Consider the following 22,061-nt stretch of genomic DNA (forward strand, 5'->3'; position numbering starts at 1 on the left):
ATAGTATGTTTTTCTTAGGCCTCCCTCCTAAGCATATCCATTGAACAAAATTAGGGAATTAGGTGATATGGTACAAAAGCAATTATACATATAAGATGAAATTTTACATCAAAGTGATCAGCCCAAAATTGCATGAAATGTAAGAAAAGACAAATCTTAAAGCATTATGAGTTTGTTTAATATTACATAAAACTGCCAGTTTTATAAAGAAATTTAGAAGAGTCAAAAATTTATAACGTTTAAAACGAAACAATGCAACAAGAAGAAAAATTTCTAACAAGTTTGTGGGAACTGCCAATAAAAGATAGCCCAGTCGTATGGCAGAAACTAAATGACTAATAATTATTTTGTTACAGTTCCGCTGAGTAGGCACATTCACACCCAGCAGGGCTGTGAAAGTTTGACAGCTATCTGCCTTTTCATTATGCTCTAAGAATGTATAACAGCATTTAAATGCAGCCTAAGATATGTATTCCATGAATTTTGCAAACCTTATGTTCTAACTGAAATTAGATACTTTTGGATGATCTTTGCTTCCACAATAATGAAATAATTATTTTATTACAGCAACATAAAGTAGATGAAAAAACTACAGAATGTACAGGGTACCCAGTAAAGTTCAGTACCACCCGTTTAACTGTCGAACAGCTGCAGCTATAGTCATTAAAGTGGTGTCTAGATATAGTAAAGTGATCATCCCGCCCTACTAGATGAGAACGTTTACAGTGCCACCTAGTGCGATACGTGGAATTAACATTCCTGTCTTGAAAACGGTTCAAGATAGGAGAAAAAAAGTGAATTACAAAGTGGTACAGTATAATCAATTTATTACGTAAAGACATCTAGTGGCCATGAATGTTAAGAACAAAATGTTTTAAACATGTATTTGTTTATTCACAATTTTCTCCTAAGCAATCACGTGAAGAAATGATCTTAGAAAGATAAAACAACTAATTACCACAAGATACCTTTATTTCCAATATTCAAACTTCTCTCCTTCAGCTGAAATGTACATCTGGATCCTTGTTAGAACTAAACTTTGCACACGTAGCAGGTGACACATTTGCACAAGTATCTGCAATACATCGCTGAAAGCCTTAAAATGTTTGCAGAGGGATCGCATACACTAGCTGTTTGAATTATCCCGACAAGAAAAAATCCTTTGGAGTCAGGTCAGGTGAACATGAAGACCACTCTTTGAAACCACCATACCCAATTATTCGTTGTCCAAGTTTTTCTATCAGGTAATGTCCCATTGGTAATGTCTTGTGCGCAGGTGTGCCGTCATGTTGGAACCAATCAGCCCAGAGTTGAGGTAATGGCAGGTTCTTATAAAGTCGTGTAGTATTACATTCCGCAGAAGTCCTAAATATTGTGTGGCTGTTAACATACTCTGGTAAAATACTGGACCGATTAGCCTGTTATTGTAAATTCCACATTAACATTAATCGAAAACCATATTTGATGTCGAACGTCACAAGAACATGATGGATTTCTCAGTGCCCAGTAATGGGTGTTCTGCCTAATGTACATTTCATTCTGCAAAAAGCATGCCTCATCTGTCCACACTATATCTGCCAAGAGTGTTGGCTGGACATCTATCTGGTTCATGACGAAGTTGCACCATGTGAAAGGCCTCTCGGGCATTCCTGTCCAGTTATGCCTGATGAGGTGTTTGCCGGTATAAATGAGCACCTAATTCATTTAGGATTTCCAAACACGATGTTTTGACAGGCCACAGTTTTCACCGATCGTGCCTTGCACCCAAATTGACTGTAAAGCATCTCACAATAATCATTTTTTGAAAATCGCTCCATGACCAAAAGCTTCAACATACAACCCCCAGAAGATATCTCCTTTATAGTGTTTGAGGTGAAGAGGTGTGACGTTTCACACACTATTTGCATAATACACAAATTCCGCACACCAAGCTCACATTGAGTTGATGCGTTTTGTGACACGATTGTGCATGATCTGCATATTGTCTACTCTATTTGTAACGACAATCAGTACAGGGATGCAACCCGCGGAGTGTGAACCCCAGTCCTTTTGATTGTGAAGTACAGTCGATACCACTGTGCCGAGTTGCAGGCTTGTGTTATGTTCAAAAAATTGTTTTTTCTTCTTTCATTAAAGTTTCATGACGTCACAGTTTCAGAAATCGCAAAGAAACAAATGTGCATTATCAGCGTTCTGTTTTTGCATTCATATCTGCAAGGTGTCTTTTCATACTAAATCGATAATGCTCTACTACTTTGTAATTCACTTTTTTCCTCCTCATCGTTTTTAAGATAGGAACCCTAACTCCACCATTTCCCCCTTGGTGGTGATATAAGCAAGCTCATCTAGTAGTGCATAGCCACATTACTATACCTAGACACCAATTTTATGACTATAGCCTCAGCCATTTGGCAGTTTAATGGATGGTACTAAACGTTAGTGGGAATCCTGCATATATTTCTTCATCGTAATTTACTATCCACAGAGAATGGTTTCTGATCATGCAGAAAATAATGCCACCACAAGTACTTAATAACAGTACTTAATTCTTTTAATATAAATTCCCCTCCATCCCTCTGTATATCCCATTCTTATAAAAGAAAAGTTGGTGCAATTTTTTTCTCATACCTGATCAGAACTTGTCGTTTATCGAGCACGAGTGAGTAGAAGATTACCTTTTTTCAGCATTCAATCTAACACTATGTTTGAGCTTTACATAACTTTTTTTCAGCATTCAATCTAACACTATGTTTGAGCTTTACATAACTTTTTTTCAGCATTCAATCTAACACTATGTTTGAGCTTTACATTAATTCTTGCCAAATCTCACTTTGCATCTGAAACTCACCTGAATTATGCAATTCATAGTAACATCACCTGCATAACAAAATAGGAAAAGAATGGTGTATTTGAGTTCAGGAGAAACAATTCGCTTAAAAATTCTCATTTCCTTGATTATATTAAAAGTCATTTAAGGTTGATGGGAGTAATTAATGTAGTCATTAAGCTGATTCAGAGTTAAAATTTTGAAAATTTATTTTTTATTAGTCCAAAGGGGCTTTGTCCCTGAAGGACTATTGTTTTCGTATTGAGATTTTGCGTCGAATCACTATAAATGTCCATTTCACTTTTCAAACTGTTGCCACCAAATATTAAGAGTCCTGCATTATAGTTGAAGAAATTAAATAATGAAAAATCTGCATAAATGTATGTATATTTCTATGTGATAAAACAATGGTACATAGATTCATCAAATTTTGAATGACGTAGTCCTCCTACGAATTTGGGCATGTGGAAGACCAAATTTGAAATTTGGAATTTGTTTTATTATCGATTTCATATTTTGTAAAACTTTAACGAATTTTTTATTAACAAACTCAAGGATTTCAAAGCAAGCAATGGCAAAACTCAACGGGGGAGGGGGGGACCTTTTTATCTCCAGTGCGCGGAACTGTGTATTTGAAATTCTAAAGATATGCTCATTTTAAAATTATTTTGCGACATTGCTATTGAACTTAATTTTATGGTTTAAGTGCAAAGAACATGATATTTAATAAATAAAGGTAACACATAAAAAGTTAAAAATTTTTTTAACGTTTTGTGGACGTAATTTAAAATCCCTCTGAACGTAATTTAAAATCTGAAACATTTCAGATTTTTTTTAAATTTTTATTTTATATTCTATAATTGTAAGACAGGAAGATAAAACTATTATAAACAGTAAGAAAATTCTATCAGTTTCCAGTGTATCCCTATCTAATTTAAATACACTTTCTCCATAATCAATATTCTTATAATGAACTAACTTTTCAAATCTCATTATCTAATTGCCTGCTAACTTTGTTATGAATATTTAGGTAATCATGTAGTATGCAATCTACTGCTTTTGGTTAGTTATTAAATAATGCTACTGAAATGCTATTTTTAAAAATGACTATGCAATAAAATGTCATGAAAAAAATTTCGAAAACAACAAAGCAAAGAAAAATAGCAATCTATATGAAATAAATACCCATTATAAAAAAAAAAAAGTGGATTTTGTTCAGTTTTTTTTAGCAAATTTTAAAAATTAATTTTAGTGAACGTAAATATATTTAAAGAGAAAAAGAATTTCTTACCAAAAACTCTAAATTTCTTTATTGATCTTTTTTTTTTTTTTTTTTTTTTTCATTTAAGTTTTTAACTTTCATGAACATAATGCTTCATAAAAATATTATTATGATGGCTATACGAAACAGTGTGAATAAGAAATGTGACTTCCTAAATGGCAAACTTTTCCTACGTACTTTACACTTGCAAAAATATGTAATCATGTATTGTGAATTAAATATTATTTTTCAAAAATCAAGAAGACAAAATTCTCATATCAGCACCAAAAGAGAATAGGTTTATTATTCAAAAAGTCAAATATTCACAGTATATAAGCATTTTTTGTAAATGTATTTTAGAAAAATGGCACAATATCCTTAAAAATGTATATTCTCTCTACAAAAGTAGAAAAATAGATCTTAAACATTTCATAACTATTCAGCAAAAAGTACATAAATCTGATAAACTCTTGAGAAAAACAATTCAATATAAATGCTATCAGAAGTTTATAAACTTCATATGGCATATTTTAATGTAATAATTATTCAAATTTAATGCCTTGTGCCAATGGAAGTTCTTTAGAATAGTTGATAGTGCACGTTGATCTTCGCATATACTGCTTCCAAGAATCACTACCTGATTCTCTTCCTCCTCCAGTATGCTAAAAAAGAAAGATTTTTAAATAAGCATGTAAAAATACATAGAATTTTTTGTTTACAGTACTTACAAACAATAAAAGGATTTCATATAATCAGAAATTTGTTTTATAAAAATTCATAAAAATGAAGGAGGAATAACAATAAATTGCATGCAATTCAAAATCAAACTGAGGTTTTGCAGATTTTCAGTTTATTATTATCATTTTCTTTTATTCCTTTTTAAGAGCTCTCTAATTCTCTTTGATTTTAGATATAGTTCAACCTCATAGATCAAAGTAATTTTTATCCTCTTTCCTCCACGTAAATTTTTCAAGATCTTTGAATATGGTATATGTTGAATTTTAATCCAAAAAAAAAAAAAAGTCGGCTATACACCTGACTATCGAAGATAAACTTTAATTGCCTTTTTTTTTTTTTTTTTTTTTCAGTACACCTCAAAGGAAATGAACTTTCATTTGATATTTGATATACAAAATTGATTTGATATTTGATATACAAAATTCTGTCCTAATAATATCTATAGTTATGATCATGTTTAAAAAAAGGAGACGAAAAGAATGAAAAAATTCTAGAAGGAACCCTTGACAAGTACTGCCACAGCACAAAGACTTTTCATTTGCATTCCTTGTTCCCTTAATTCTAAATGTTACACGTCAGCAAGGCATAAAAATTTTTAATTTATCATTTAAATTTAATCAATTATTAATTAATAAATTAAATAATTAAAAGAAATATGTTGTGTCTTCAAGAAACAAAAGACTTATGATTTATTTTCCATACATCCTTGCACAAAATTCAGTATCATACCAAGTAATTCAAATGCAACAAATACATTTCTCAAAAATTTTAATTTTTATTTCACTTTTTAATTATGAACTTAATGTTTACAATCTTATATATATTTTCAAATATAATATATAAACTTAAAAATATTTTTTAAATATATAATTTTTTTACATATATTTTTATACACTTACACACTGCGCTGTATGTAAGGGCTTTCATTTTTACACAGGATGCAAATATTCATGTTTTGGCATCTTTTACCTTATACAAAATTAGTTTTGCGAAAATTATAAAATCTAACTTTTTATATAATTTTACATTCATGCATAGCCAGAATAAAATTTTCCTTAAATTTAGGAATATTTTTAATTTAATATAAAAAATAAAATGCTAAAAGTGAGACTTTTGTATGACAAAAATTAACACAGATATTTCATATTAAAGCTAGAGATCATATCCAGCGACCATTCACAAACTGAAGAGTGAAATGCTTGTTTTTGTACTTAAATAAAATATTAGTTTAAAAAAAAAAAAAAATTTTGGAATTAACAGATTACCTGACAAGCATTTTTATACAGACTGTCATAAAAGGCATTGATCAATATATATATATATATATATATATATATATATATATATATTTTTTTAAAGGCAAATTTTTACTCACAGAATCTTAGAGAATTCATGTTCTAGGAGACATTGGCAGGCTTCTGTACTGTCACACAAACAACTTGTAACATGTTTTTCATAAATTAAAATTTTTAAATATTTCTAGTTTAATAAGTTTTTTTAACATGGTTTTAAACTAAGAAAATTTCATGAAAATATTAGTAACATAGTTTGACCAGTTGAAAACATTTAAATAAAATTTTGTGTGAGAATTCTTTTGGCTTTGTAACAAAATTATAAATTAAAGAATGTTAGTTACTAGTAAATTACAGAAGAATATCACAATGACATTTAAAGGGAAAAATCAACCTTGATTAGCTTTAATTTATTTACTTATTACTAGCCTCTCCAAAGGCCACAGAAAAAGCATTAAACATTCCAAATTTTGAAACTCAACATCTCAGTCAATTTTTGTCAAAACAGAATCGCATATTTTATATTTTTTAAATATGTATAAAATTTTTGCTAAATATAAGGACTGGGGGACTGCATAAAATATTCATAACTGTGTTGTAATTTTAAAAAATGAAGTTTTAAATTGTATATAATGTAACTAGTGTAGATTTCTTTTCTTAACTTTAATGTTTAATATTTTTTTTTAAATTTTTAATAATAAATCTTTCTTTGAAGTGATAGACTGCAATATAATAATTTTGGGTTCAAATTTTCTTATTATTGCTCAAGTTATATAGGCCATGTACAGTGTATTCACAAATTATTTTACCCTTTTATTTTCTTTGTTTCATATTATAAAGTTTACTATTAGTTTGGCACTTTCTGAAAATTTGGCTACTTCTATTAAGATGGTAATTTTGGGTTCAAACTTTCTTATTATTGCTCAAGTTATATAGGCCATGTATAGTGTATTCACAAATTATTTTACAATTTTATTTTCTTTGTTTCATATTACAAAGTTTACTATTAGTTTGGCACTTTCTGAAAATTTGGCTACTTCTACTAAGATGGTTGCAATATTATGCAAATACCTAAAATTTTCCACTTAAAATTGATCAATTAATAATATATACAACGACTTCCAGCAAAATGGACCTCTATCACTACCATCAACTTTCTATGAATTATCAGAATTTGGAAATGTATTCAAAATGTATTTTAACATGAAATTTAACATCTTAGAAGTAAAATGTAATAAAAATCATGAAACCACAAAATATCATTTTCACAGCAGAAACCAATTTTAGTATTGCTTTTGGATATTAAATGGTAACCATTAAAAAATTTATAACAAAATAATGTCTCTCCTTTGATATGTTAAGTTACTTTTCAGTATACTATGAAAATATCTCACCTTTTCACCACCAAAAGCTCCACCTATTTCAGCCCCACTTGTAGGAATGTTAACATTTACAATACCACAATCAGATCCCTTTGGACCCAGCCACTGAAATTTTATCATATTAAAACAATAAATTTATAGTTTATAAATATATATATAATATTTTCAAATGAAAACATAATACAAAACACATAAGATGTTACTCAAAAGCATGGAACAATGCAAATAACCTCACTCAGAATTTCTTACTATCATCTAAATACAGATACCTCTTCCAAATTTCAAAAATCATTCTGAATTTAACTTAAGAATGGTTATGGGTGTTTTATCATATAATTCTGCCACCAATATTGTGAAAATTTTCTATTAGGAAAATAATTCCAATACTTCTCAATCTGCCATCCAGCCTGTGATTAACAATGACATTGGGAAGATAAGATACTCATTGCAAGAAGATAAGATACATATCACAAGAGGACAAGATGTCATAAGAAGATAAGATACATGCCCAAAGATAAGCTACATGTAGCAATACTCGTGAATGGATGAGAAAACTGTTATTTTGCAGCTTTTAGATGCTGCCTTTTTAAATGAACAAAACTATAACTCTTCATTAGCATAACAGATATGCACACATTGTCAACTGGATGCTTATGCGTTAATGAAGAGAAAGACAAAATTCATCTAACAAATAATTGCCAGCTTCGGAACTGTAACATAAATTAATCATGACTGTAACCATATGATGTCACTCTACAAGATACAGTTTTAAAAATATTTTTTTTTGGAGGGAAGGGAATTTATAGTTCAATCATAGATCTATGTGATCTACCAAATGATGATGGTGATACTAATAGTTTCTTACCAGAGTACAATGCATTGCTGAGTGATCTTCAATGCTCCAATTTGCAAGTAATCAGGTTTTATTTGAGTGAATCAAAAAACATATGATGATTCTCAAAAGACATAGAATTGGTGAGAATGTGAGTTGTCAACTAGTTTTACTGCCATCAGATTTATCTGCGACTGGTCTAAAGAAGTGGCATCAATAAAATTTTGCATGAAAAAACTCAGCATAGCTGATGCTACTGTTATAAACTGGAGCAACTGTTTATGAGAAATATGCATCTATGAGATGCAGAGTCATGAAAATAAAAAAAATAGGTGGTGAAAGCTTAATCATCGATATTAATGAAGGCCAGTTTTGGGGCAGAAATTAAGTTGGCCATGTTCTATCACCTTAGAGGATTTTTGGTGGCATTTGCCAGAAAACTAAAGAAACCTTACAATGCCCAAATCCAAAAAACCAGGACTTTGTTAACTGCAATCAAAGAAAATATCAGAAAAGGAATAATAATTTTTAGCTCCTGGGCTGCCTGTAAAACAGCAGAATTATAAAAAGCCAGTTTTGAGCTTCTCAAAGTGAACCAAAAATTCAATCCACATTCGAGTTCATAACCAAAATATTCAGCAAGTACCTTCTTCATCATGGCAGTACAAGAAACATAAGAGTACAGAAAGACACCATTTGAAGTCTTATTTAGCGGAGTTCACGTGGCAGCAAAAAGTTAAAAATCTAGAACAGATGCATATCTTTCAGAAAATTCAGAATATTTTAAAACAGATATTTCATTTTATTCTCAAAATTTATTCTGCATTTTATGTATAACAAAACCAGAAAAAGAAGGATATATGTATTATTATTTAGATCACAAACCTTGAACACATTTCCAAGATTCTGAGTGAATATGCTGCTTGACAAGCCTTGCTTCACTTCATTATTCCATTTGATGGCCTCATCAACACTTGATGTTTTCAAAACATATACTATAGGAGCAAAGGTTTCTCGATGCACAACTTCTGCATCATGAGCAAGGCCAGTTATTATGGTCGGTTCAACGTAATTGCCTGGCATGTCAAGAACCTATCAAATAACAGAATGCATAAAAAATGACTTCATAAATAATTTACAGTTCCCATCACAAAAATTTAGGGCAAACAAATAAATGATTTGCTAAAAATGAAAAACAGCTCCCCCCCCCCCCCCAATCATTAAAATAAAACATTTACTGCTACTACTGATAACAGAAAATTGTACTTTTTAATCAAATGAAATGTTTCAGAGTCACAAACACTTCAACATAATACATTAAGTATTGCCTCTATTATTAAATAATGAAGAATCTGCATGTATGTTCCTTATATGGTGCAAAACAATGACACATGCCTACCAAATTTTAAACACTAGTAGTCCTTCATCTTCCTTCTTATTTATTTTATGTTTTGTGCAAGTTTAATGAAACTTTGGTTAACAAACTCAGTGATCTAAAGAAATGTGTTCCCATTCAGAAAAAAAGTAAGATTGTCTTTTAGATTTAATCAATGAATTCGGGATTTAAAAGAAATTTATTCTCACTGCTAAAAATAAATTATTTTCATCTTTTGCATGTTAGTGCACTGCCATTCGATAAGGCAGAAAATACTTGAATTTTCTTTCAAATTTAATCCCTCTCTCTTATTGATTAACAAGCTAAGCAATTTAAAAGCTTAATTAATTTCTTTTATTATTAACTTTTAGCTGGATTCGTAAAATTACTAGACTCATTAAAATCTTTTTTTTAATAATTTTAGACAGCCACACATACAAGTGGTAACCTTTAATAAATAATAACCTTTCATTAAGAATAATACTAAAGTAATAAATAATTAAATTCTCAACAAATAAACATGATTTCATTTATTTGGATATTTCTATGATCAAGACAACAAAGAAATTCAAACCAGAGCTATCTGCAGACAATAATTATTTAAATATGAACAAAACATATTTTTTTTATCATTCTGTGAGTAAAATTACCTTATGAAAGCCTTTAGAAGAGAAACTGATCATTTATTATTATACAATTAAAAATGATTGTGTTACAGCTGAAAATATCACAAAAATCTTACCAGCCAGTCTATTTGGCCACCAGAAGCTAAATTTTCAAAAAAAAAAAAAATTCTTTGCTCTGCATAGAACATGGCAAGATCACATTTTCTGCACATGAATAAATGTTGCATCTTAAAAATGAAGAAATCATTGAGAGGAAAATATTTTTACCAAACCTTTGAAGTTGCAGGCTTTTGCAGTCTGACATCTACAAAAATAGCTTGGCTTATGACATCTAGCCTCTTTTTAAACTTATTGTACAAATCCATAAACACAGCAGGAAATTATATGAAAAACTTACGTTCTGAAAATAAATAGCTTGTCATATATAAAACATGCCTACATCTATTTTATATTCAACTTCATATGCATCAACATATGCCAAAATATCTGTTATAAAAGCTAAAATGTTCCCATAAAAAATTTATCAAATTTTATATTTTTCATCAAATAAATCAAAATTTATTTTATTAGGCAATCAATAGACAATAACTGTTTCCAAGTCTTTATAATCAATAAAGATTTAAGTAAGACTGAAAAAAAAAATGTATTTATAGAAAGAGTTTCACTAAAACAAAAAAATTCACAACACATACCTTTCCTCCATATTCAATAACTCCACCAAGCTGTTTTGCTTGCTCGATGGCTTTCAAGTACTCATCAATACTTTGCTTAGTATGCATAGGACCATACAGAGTGCTTGGTTCAGTTGGATCCCCAATTCTTATTTTTGTGTATGCTTTTTTAAGCCTATCAACTACTTCACTGTACACCTAATCAAAAGATTATAAAAAAAGACTGAAAATCTATAGCAAATATATCAAAACAAATATATCTATAGTAAATTTATCACTGAATAGATATCAGTATCAGATTACCTTCTCATGAACAATTAATCTTCTGGTTGTGGTGCATCTTTGACCAGCAGTACCAACACAAGCAAAGACTGCTGATTGGATTACCATCTTTAAATCTGCATCATCAGCAACAATGATAGCATTATTACCACCTAATTCTAGCAGACTTCTACCAAATCTGTTTTGTACTTGCATGGCTACTTGTAGGCCTACCTTAGTGCTTCCAGTAAAAGATATTAAAGGTAAACGTTCATCTTTAGTCATAGTAGCACCGATATCTGAACCTCCACAAACCAAAGAACAAATTGCTCCAGGTAATTTGTTTCTCTGCAATGAAAGATATACAAATTGTATGATAAAAATTTATTTAATATACTTTCATTGTGAAAATACACCTGAAAGATAACCTAAGCTTAACTTAAAAATTACTTAGACACAATATTCCTTTTCTTTTATTCTTTGTTTTCTTTTATTCTTTGCTTATAGACACTACTGTGTCTATAAGCACCTACACAATCAAATATAAATTTCACCATTTATTTAACACTTAATATGAAAGTACACATCAAGAAAAATTGACAATAGAATGACTTTTCCTGTTTTAATTATAATTAATACTTTTGCCAAAACATAATGCATCTTAATCAAGTTGAATAATTTAAATTTTTATACATCGATAAGTACAAAGTAGGAATTAAATACTAGTAAAATATTCCTTTCCGATGAAAGATGATCATTCCCTAATAACTCTCAATAAGAAATCTCTTTCATTATGTTAAAAAAAAAAAAAAGCTGATCAGATCCAGAATTAAAAATTCTCATTGCAAATTGTATCTATTCCACCTACAATTCCTAGTTTACTAGAAAGATAAAATAATCTAGATTGGCATGCCTGAGTCACTGAGTTTGTTAAGCTATTAAATAAAAGGAATTTTTCAATACTTACATATTATCCTTTTGAAAATGAAAGTTGGCTACCATCAAACTATGAAAGTTCATGGAGATCTCTCCAAAGTTGCATAAGTTATTCGTTCTGAATTCGAGCTGCACTTCTACTTGCAATTCTTATAATAAAACACAGTTAGTCTCTCCGCACAATCCACCAAACAGGCACTGCTGCAAAAGTATCTGACCCACTTCATTTCTGTGCTTCGTAAAAAGCTTTTTGTTGATTTCTGTTATTTTGTTAGGCCCTCCAATTTTACCAAAAGCTCTGTTTAGAATGCTATTGATGAAAACTGCCAGCAAGCGATTGCTTCAACCTATTACCGTTTCACCAGCCATATCTTGCTGTTCCCTCCCTTTCACCAGTTTAATTCTTTCTAACAGCTGCAAATGAACTGGAGTTTTCACAAATGTGATTCTACAGCCATTAAACTCTCTCGCTCTCTCTCTGTGTTTTTAAACAATGCAGGGAGAAAATGCAGCAATAACAGTTAATTTATATCCTTGTTTATGAAAATAAATACTAGATTATCGAGAATCAATCAGGGTTGCATCAAATTAAAGTGCAAATACTGTTTGGTAACAATTTCAAGTCCATGGGATACTATGCAAGTTCCAATTTTTCTTGTCAAGACATACAGAAAATTCCAGTTTTACCTAATTTTGTCAGAATTGCATTTGCACGGTAACTTTGACTTACAATGGCTGAAATTCCCAATTTGTGAAATAAACTGAAATTTTCAAACATCTAAGAATCATGCTTTTAAAATTTTATATTTAATCACCAACATCATAAGTTTATATATGGCAATGACCTTTAAATTTTTACGCTTAAAAAAATCTGAGGAACTACTCTGATATGCGCCCTCAAGTCGCAAAATATTTTTGGCGAGAAACTTCACGCTGCCATATTACTATCTAAATTTTTTGTTTACATTTTGAACTTTTAGCCTAAAATGTCTCCAAAAACGCTGTTTTCGCACATACAAAAACTACGTTTTGAACACACAATTTAGCTAAAAATCCGAAACAAAAACAAAAAATTTAGATAGCAAAAACGTAAAGTTTCTAACCAAAAATATTTGACAAGAATCCATGTACACAGCGACATGTTTTAACTTTAAAAAAAATCTACGAATTACACAATGTAGGCAACGAATGAATTTACAAACTACGCAGACCTCGCTTTAATAAATTAACATAACAACAATAAATTTCAAAGAATACCATGTACACAGCATCCTGTTTAAACTTTAAAAAAAATTCTACGAATTGCATAATTTAGGCAAGGAAGGAATCTACGATCTACGCACTCCTCTCTTTAATAAAATAACATAACAACAATAAATTTCAAATAATACCATGTACACAGCATTCTGTTTCAACTTTAAAAAACATCTACAAATTGTACAGTCTAGACACTAAACAACAAAATAAACTAAAATAAATTTCAAACAATTTAAAAAAACAACAATAACGACAGAAATTCACACTAAAGAACCAATGAACATAACATTCTACAAAATAAGAACAAGGATAAAATAAAATGCACTTACCATGAATTAATGCATTTTCGAATAGCAGAAATATAAATTTCATACCGCCTTTAACATGCCGCCACGTAATCACTATCGTATTTACATGACAGCCAGACACACTATCCAGAAAATTTATACTATGGTTCACAAATAAATAAAATCACAAATCCCTACTTCTATCATGCACTGCCATTAAAAATAATCTCCCAGACCCTCTTTCCACAGTTCCAAATACCCACTACCCCTCAACAGGATAGCCACAATCATATTTCCTTTTGCTGAACTTCAATTCAACAACTACCATTTTATCTTTCCCTCCCATCTTCTCAGACACAGAGGCGAACCAACGAGCTCCAGTGAAAGATTTTTCAACGTCAACAGGGTTGCAATAGAACACGCAATCGTGCTAAAAACCAGCGCAGAACACATATCGCCACATTTGGTGAAATTAGGGCGTATATTAGAGTTGTACCAAATCTGAAACTGCACTTTTTTGGGAGAGGGAGGAGAGGGGCATGGAAACTCTATCATAGCAGAAAAGTAAATGTTAAAACAACACTGAAAATACATCAATGCTGTATGCATTTTACGAAGAAAATTTGAGAAAGAAAAAAAATTTTATTATTTTAATAAAAAAATTCATATTATTTTAGGCAACAATAACAAAAGAAATAAAAATATGGAACTACTCTGATATGCGCCCTCAAGTCGCCAAATTTCTCGCCTTCACGCTGCCATATTACTATCTAAATTTTTTGTCTACATTTTGAACTTTTAGCCTAAAATGTCTCCAAAAACGCAGTTTTTGCACATGCAAAAACTACATTTTGAACACACAATTTAGCTAAAAATCCGAAACAAAAACAAAAAATTTAGATAGCAAAAACGTAAAGTTTCTAACCAAAAATATTTGACAAGAATCCATGTACACAGTGACATGTTTTAACTTTAAAAAACATCTACGAATTGCACAATGTAGGCAACGAACGAATCTACAAACTACGCACACCTCGCTTTAATAAATTAACATAACAACAATAAATTTCAAAGAATACCATGTACACAGCATCCTGTTTAAACTTTAAAAAAATTCTACGAATTGCACAATTTAGGCAAGGAAGGAATCTACGATCTACGCACTCCTCTCTTTAATAAAATAACATAACAACAATAAATTTCAAATAATACCATGTACACAGCGTTCTGTTTCAACTTTAAAAAACATCTACAAATTGTACAGTCTAGACACTAAACAACAAAATAAACTAAAATAAATTTTAAACAATTTAAAAAAACAACAATAACGACAGAAATTCACACTAAAGAACCAATGAACATAACATTCTACAAAATAAGAACACGGATAAAATAAAATGCACGGTACTTTTCCGTTTCGCCGGCGCAAATCTCGCCAAGCAGACTTTATTGGCATCAACATACAGTATACACATAAAAAATATTTAAAAAAATGTTAGTTTTAAGAATTCTTTTTTTAAAGGCATAAACATTTTAATATCGCTTAAAATTTTATAAAAAACCGATAAATAAAGACAATAAATTTGTAAAAAGACATTAATTTAAGAATTTACTACGCTTTCATGGTTCATATCACGTGACCCGAAGCGATCTCTTCTCACGTAAACTACTCTCTACAAAAATCTAATGCTCTCAGTAATTATCTACATTAATTTCAAGTTAAATCTTAATTTGGAACACAAGTTTAAATGCAAGAAATATTTCAATTCGTACGAATAGCTTACTCAGAAATTATGTAAAACTGCAGTACTTTACTTCGCTAATGCATTCTCATTAGAATTGATGAATTTAACTCTTGACTTTACCTTTTCTATATATTCGGCTTCGGGTAAGCGCTGTGATTGCATCCTAATTGACTTAATTACCGAAAATGGCCTTGGACATAAAACTGAACTATCTGATAAAAATTCTATGTAATTATATGTCAGTATTGAAAGAAACAATCAATCTGATAAGAAAAAGCTGCGACTTGTTTTGAAAATGAGGCGTAAAAGGTTACCAGCGAGAATATTCCGTTTGGCATCGGTTGCACCATTATTAGCGACTTTATCGCTTGCGCCGGTAAAACGGAAAAGTACCAAATGCACTTACCATGAATTAATGCATTTTCGAATAGCAGAAATATAAATTTCATACCGCCTTTAACATGCCGCCACGTAATCACTATCGTATTTACATGACAGCCAGACACACTATCCAGAAAATTTATATTATGGTTCACAAATAAATAAAATCACAAATCCCTACTTCTATCATGCACTGCCATTAAAAATAATCTCCCAGACCCTCTTTCCACAGTTCCAAATACCCACTACCCCTCAACAGGATAGCCACAATCATATTTCTTTTTGCCGAACTTCAATTCAACAACTACGATTTTATCTTTCCCTCCCATCTTCTCAGACACAGAGGCGAACCAACGAGCTCCAGCGAAAGATTTTTCAAGGTCAACAGGGTTGCCATAGAACACGCAATCGCGCCAAAAACCAGCGCAGAACACATATCGCCACATTTGGTGAAATTAGGTCATATATTAGAGTTGTACCAAAAATATTATCTAAACAACTATTTCAGATGTTAGTTTTGAAATCCATGAGTTATAAAAAAGAATCTTTGGCTAATCTTTGGAATATGGTAACAGGTAGTTTGGCGACATTTTGGTAAGGCAATAAAGGTTACTAGCTAGGACTTTAGCAGTGTACATGGATAAAGTCAAGAGTGTGCGCAATGCCATTTTTGTGCAATTCTGGGATTTTTTTTAAGTGAAAATAGGTCGACGTGTACATGGATGATACTGTGTATGTGTAATTCTTAAAAATGTGGCAAGCAGTGGGCGATTCTGCACTTTCTCCCAATTTCACACCTAATTTTCGTCATGATTAAGCACTTCTGTTCCATAAAAGTTCTAACATAAGCGTAATTCAGCTAGCAGATTGTTGGAAAAAAATTTTGAGTAAAAAAAAAAAAAACATGCCTTTACTTCGTGAAAACAAAATGGCGTCCAAAAAAAAAACTAGTAGGTTTCTGTAGCAGGGTTGGTCGCCAAATTTTCGCCAAAAAATTGCCAAGTTACCATAATCCGAAGATTAACCGAATCTTTTTGAATTCTGAATCTAACTTATAGAGTTCCCAAAGGAGTATCAAGGAGCCCTACAGTTCTATAGAACACAGTTTGAAGACCACTGATACATGATATGTGCCTTTTTTATTTTCTAACGTTAATGGTTTAAAAGTAGTTAAAATAGCAAACTTTGCTTGACATAGATTTTCAGCAAAATTCTATAAGTTTTGAAGACGATCAGATACAGGTCTCTCTTCCACAGACGCCCAATGTAAAACAAATAGTATAACTTAGCAGAAGGGCAGTTCACATAGCATCAATAATTAAATTAAATAAGAACACAGTAACAAATAAAAACCATTAAAATTCTCATGCTAAACTTCCTACTTACTTCTAAAACTGAAGAAATTATTTTTATTACAGCAACACTTGTAAGCATAGTAGTTGAAGCACCTTTCCATACCATGACATCTCCGCATACCATAGCGATAGCATTATTCCATCCATATACAGCGACAGGAAAATTAAATGCTGTGATTATTCCAATAGCTCCAAGAGGATTCCACATTTCCAGAAGAGCATGGCCAGGTCTTTCAGATGGCAGAACCTTACCATCAATCATTCTCGATAAACCCACTGCATAATCACATATGTCGATATACTCTTGAACCTAAATCAAGTCATGTAATATTAAAGTGAGGTATGTATAGTTATTATTTGCTAACGATAAAAATCTTATTAAACAGTCTGCTAATTTTAAAATTTCCGGTTTTTTATGTATTTTCCAGAAAAATTAAAGCGAAAAATAAAGAAAATGGCTCACCTCTCCTTCACCTTCTGGCAAAATTTTTCCCATTTCCAAGGAAACTAATTTTCCCAGAGGTGCCTTTTTTGCTCGAAGAGCTTCTCCAATTTGACGAACAATTTCTCCCCTTTGTGGTGCTGGAAGATCGGCCCATATGTCCCATGCCTTTTGTGTAGCTTTAACAGCAGATTCATAATCATTTAAATTTCCTTGTACAACATCAGCAATTGGTCTATTGTTAGTTGGTGATATAGAAGGGACAACCTATGGAATGGACACATAGAATTTGATGAGGTCTAACTACATGATTTTTTGATTAGATATAAATGCAATACTCGTGATATTTAGAATTTATATTTTCATAGAAATTTTTATTAAATACAGTCAAAAGTCTTTAATCCGGACTTGTAGGGACTTTGGCGATTCCGGATTATAGATCATAAATTTCACTATGGTAAGATGGCATGCAGAAATTATAAAATTAAAAATATGAAACCGTAATTTATGAAATAAAGAGCAATTATGATCTAAAGGGTATCAAAATTTACAAACACAAAAGCTTAATATTTATTTGTTTACTTTATTAAACATTTCTTTCAACGTGCGCATAGTCGAAATTAGAAAATTGCAACCAGAAACTATTTGATGTGTATTCGTGATATTTATAATGACAAGGAATTTGATTTAAATCATATCAAAGACGAAGTACATCGAGATGAAATACTACATTTAGTAAGGAATTATAAGCCAAATAAAACATCTGCTCTGAAGATGAGGATAGTGCTGACAGATCAACTTCCAGTTAATTGCGTGCCACGACGTTTCTCCCATACATATAAACTTGGTGATAATCTTGAGACCATTTAAATAACAAGGGCCATAATAATGAAATGCCCAGTTTTTCATTAAGCCCCATCATAACGCTTTACATCTCAACCATTCAATAATTATCTACACTTCCATCTTTTTGATAAAGTTGAATGCATTAATTCAACTTTTTCCCCAGTTATTTGTTATACTGCTGATTGGAAAATAAGTACATTAATTTTCACCATAATTTTTTTAAGCTTTTTAGTTAAATTTTAAGTATTCTTAAATATAAGACTCACAAAAAGCTAGAAAGCTACACAAAATGGAAACTCAATCGGTCTCACTTTAAATGGAAGTCATCCAGGTAACACAAAAATACAAATTCCATCAGAAAATACTGTATATGACTGGAGAGAATTAATTCATATTTGGAGAAAAAATTCTGTTAATCAGGAAGTTAATGAAAATAACAGCACTCAAAAGCTCAAGATGGATTTTTTTTTTTTTTTTTTTTTTGAGATATATTGAAAAACTGAAGCAAAAGTACTGATTACAAAATAGTTGTCCAAAACTGTTAAGTATCAGTTGAACACTTCAGAATAAATCAGTGGATGAGAGACTACTAGATTTAAAAAAAAAAAAAAAAAGTTATAAAAATAGAAGACATTGTCTATTTTGTAATGTTATCAACTTTAGCCAAAGAAACAGTATACAGTCAAAAGTCGTTAATCCGGACTCGTCGGGACTTCGGCGATTCCGGATTATAGATCATCAGTTTAAATATGGTAAGATGGCATGCAGAAATTACAAAATTTAAAATATGAAATCGTAATTTATGAAATAAAGAACAATTATGAACTAAAGGGTATCAAAATTTACAAAAAGAAAAAGCTTAATATTTATTTGTTTACTTTATTAAACATTTCTTTCAATGTAAGTTGTTTAAGTTGCTTCGTTTCATGTGATAATACTTTCTCTTTAATTCTATTAAACAGACATAATTTCTTGTTTAGTTACAAAGTTACACTGTTCAAGTCCCATAATTGCTGTGTCGAGAATACCGACTAATTTGTCAAACGAAATTTTTTCGTTTTCAATAACCTCTGTGTCACTTTCTTCACTATCGGAAGTGAATTATAATGACGAGGAACTTGATTTAAATCATATCAAAGACGGAGTACATCAAGATGAAATACTACATTTAGTAAGGAATTATAAGCCAAATAAAATAAAAATATCTGCCCTGAAGATAAGGATAGTGCTGACAGATCAACTTCCAATTCATTGCGTGTCGCGGCATCCCCCCCCCTGCCGCAGAGTAGCGTGAAATTGATAAACAGATTTCGGATTTTGAAACATACTTTCGCTCTGTAAATCCTTTACATATTAGTAAATATATATCGAAAATTCTATTTGACATAATCGTAAGTTCAACCTTACTTTTATAAAATCGCTCTAACAGTCTGCAAAAAATAATAAGGCAGATCCAATTCGTAAGTTCAAGCTTACTTTTATAAAATCGCTCTAACAGTCTGCAAAAAATAATAAGGCGGATCCAATTCGAAGATTGAGGAACAACGCAATGTGCAACATTAACTGAATTGGATAACTTTAGCTTAGCTTATACCATCCATTACACATTAACCGCGCATGTGTAAAGTATTATGCGCATGCGCATATGCATATTCGTAGCCATAAAGGTCTTACGCGCACGGGTTAACGCGACGCATGCGCAGAAAGTTGGTAGCTTTGAGGTCCGGATTATGGGTGTCCGAATTAACGACTTTTGACTGTATTCCAAATTTGAGTTAAAATAACACACAGGATAATGATTGTTGGAGGAGTTACAGCAACAAGAATCATCAAAACGTTCATAAATTTGATTTAGAAAATTTTAAATGTAGTACTTTCTTCTTCAGGTGCAGAAGTTTCCAGCAAAAAAATAATAATAATAATAACCTTGTTTGGAGCTAATCAAATTTGAGTTAAAACAGCATGCCTAGTAATGATTATTGGAAGAGTTAAGGCAACAATAATCAGCATAATATTCATATACTTATAAATTTGCAGGACCAGTTTTTGAAGTTTTTTTACCAACATTTTAAAACTTTGAAATTAATCCTGCAAATTTATGAGTATTATGTTGATTTTTGCTGCTTTAACTCCTCCAGTACTTGATTTCAAAGCAAAATTTTACCAAGTTGGTAAACAGAACACAGAAAAAAAGGGCTGTGTTTCTATTTTGAAATGCTGGAGGAAGCTAGACTCTTTCCTTTCAAATTATTCTTGAAACCACACTGCACCAAAATCACAAAGAAAGTGCTAAGCTCTTGTATCTAGAAAAGTATGATTACAAAGTTATGGCTGCTCATTGTACTGCACTTCCACTATGTACTATTTATTTCCAAACAATCTGTATACTATCTGTATACAATCTGTACTACATAATGTAAGTTTGCTATAAATTTCCAAAGAAGAGTACTATACATATGAAGTAGAAGACAATGAGAAACACTGAGAATAAGCAAATATTAAAAAATAAAGGAATCAAACTAGAAATTTCCGCCCTCCTCCCAATTCAAGCTAAGACTACAAATACTATATTTCACACAAAATGAAATATCCGAAAAAGTTAACACTCACTTCTCCAGAACCTGTCCAAGATCCATGATAAACTCCAAGATTTTTTTTCTCTAACCCTAGTTCTTTTAAAAATGCATATTTAGGCTCTTCGATTAAATAGGAACTTGCATTTACTTTCTGCATAGTTCTGAAAAGGAAGACACGACTTGGTGTAAATTTAACAATGCTTCTGAAAGCAATAAACATAGCTAAAAATTACTTCAGATCAAAAAATGGAGAAATATGCGGGCATACTACTTTTTAACGTGGAGCCGCGCGCAGCTACTTTTAATTAATGTAAACAATAAAGTCGTGCTTTCGCCAAGGCAGGGGAAGAAAAAGCGGAAGAATAATAAATTACATCATAGATCGAGTAGGCATCGCTTATTGCATTAAACTGAGAAGAGATGAGGGACCACTTCATCTCTTAAGGCGAACGATTCTAGTTTCTCAAAATCAGACAGACAAGAAGAAAATTATGATCTGATTAAGTTCACGAACATTCGGAAAGGTCTCTTTAACTCTTTCAACAACTTTCCATTAAGATTGCATCTCGCAGAAAATGCTCATTCATAAAAATTCATTCATTGAGAAAATTTCGTATTTTCCGCTTTCGCCTCAGACGAAAGTAGAAAAATTTATGGAACTTGTATACATTATTTTCCATTTTTACTGTACGATACTGTGTCAAATCTACGATAATGTGTAAAAGATATGCCATTGTGAAAAGATATGCCAAAATTATTAGTTGCTATTATTGCTTATCCAACGAAGACCTTATCTGTGGCCGATATATGGCGTGTACCCTGATCAACGTTTTCTCACTACTGAAGACTTTGCCCTTTTATCACAAGCACACAGGACTTTTCCATTTTATGGAATTTTACGAACTTTTACAGGTCCTTAAGGAATTGATAATCATGTAGTGGTAAAGGCTTTCGGGTCGAACACAGAGTCG

General features: G+C 31.1%; 1 protein-coding gene across 1 annotated transcript; it reads right to left on the bottom strand.

Moving 5' to 3' along the window:
- Positions 1-4,366: 4,366 nt before the first annotated feature.
- LOC118197627 (alpha-aminoadipic semialdehyde dehydrogenase-like) lies at positions 4,367-21,400 on the bottom strand. Its single transcript, XM_085813457.1, has 8 exons — positions 21,125-21,400; positions 17,690-17,935; positions 17,258-17,536; positions 11,308-11,613; positions 11,026-11,202; positions 9,218-9,424; positions 7,513-7,605; positions 4,367-4,750 (listed from the first exon to the last, which is right to left on the bottom strand). The coding sequence occupies exons 1-8, from the start codon at positions 21,308-21,310 to the stop codon at positions 4,631-4,633; spliced, it is 1,614 nt and encodes a 537-aa protein (XP_085669583.1). The 5' UTR covers positions 21,311-21,400; the 3' UTR covers positions 4,367-4,630.
- Positions 21,401-22,061: the final 661 nt, after the last annotated feature.

The sequence above is a fragment of the Stegodyphus dumicola genome, chromosome 3 (genome assembly GCF_044657685.1).
Source record: "Stegodyphus dumicola isolate Sdum_Otavi_A_Nest chromosome 3, ASM4465768v1".
Taxonomy (NCBI): domain Eukaryota; kingdom Metazoa; phylum Arthropoda; class Arachnida; order Araneae; family Eresidae; genus Stegodyphus; species Stegodyphus dumicola.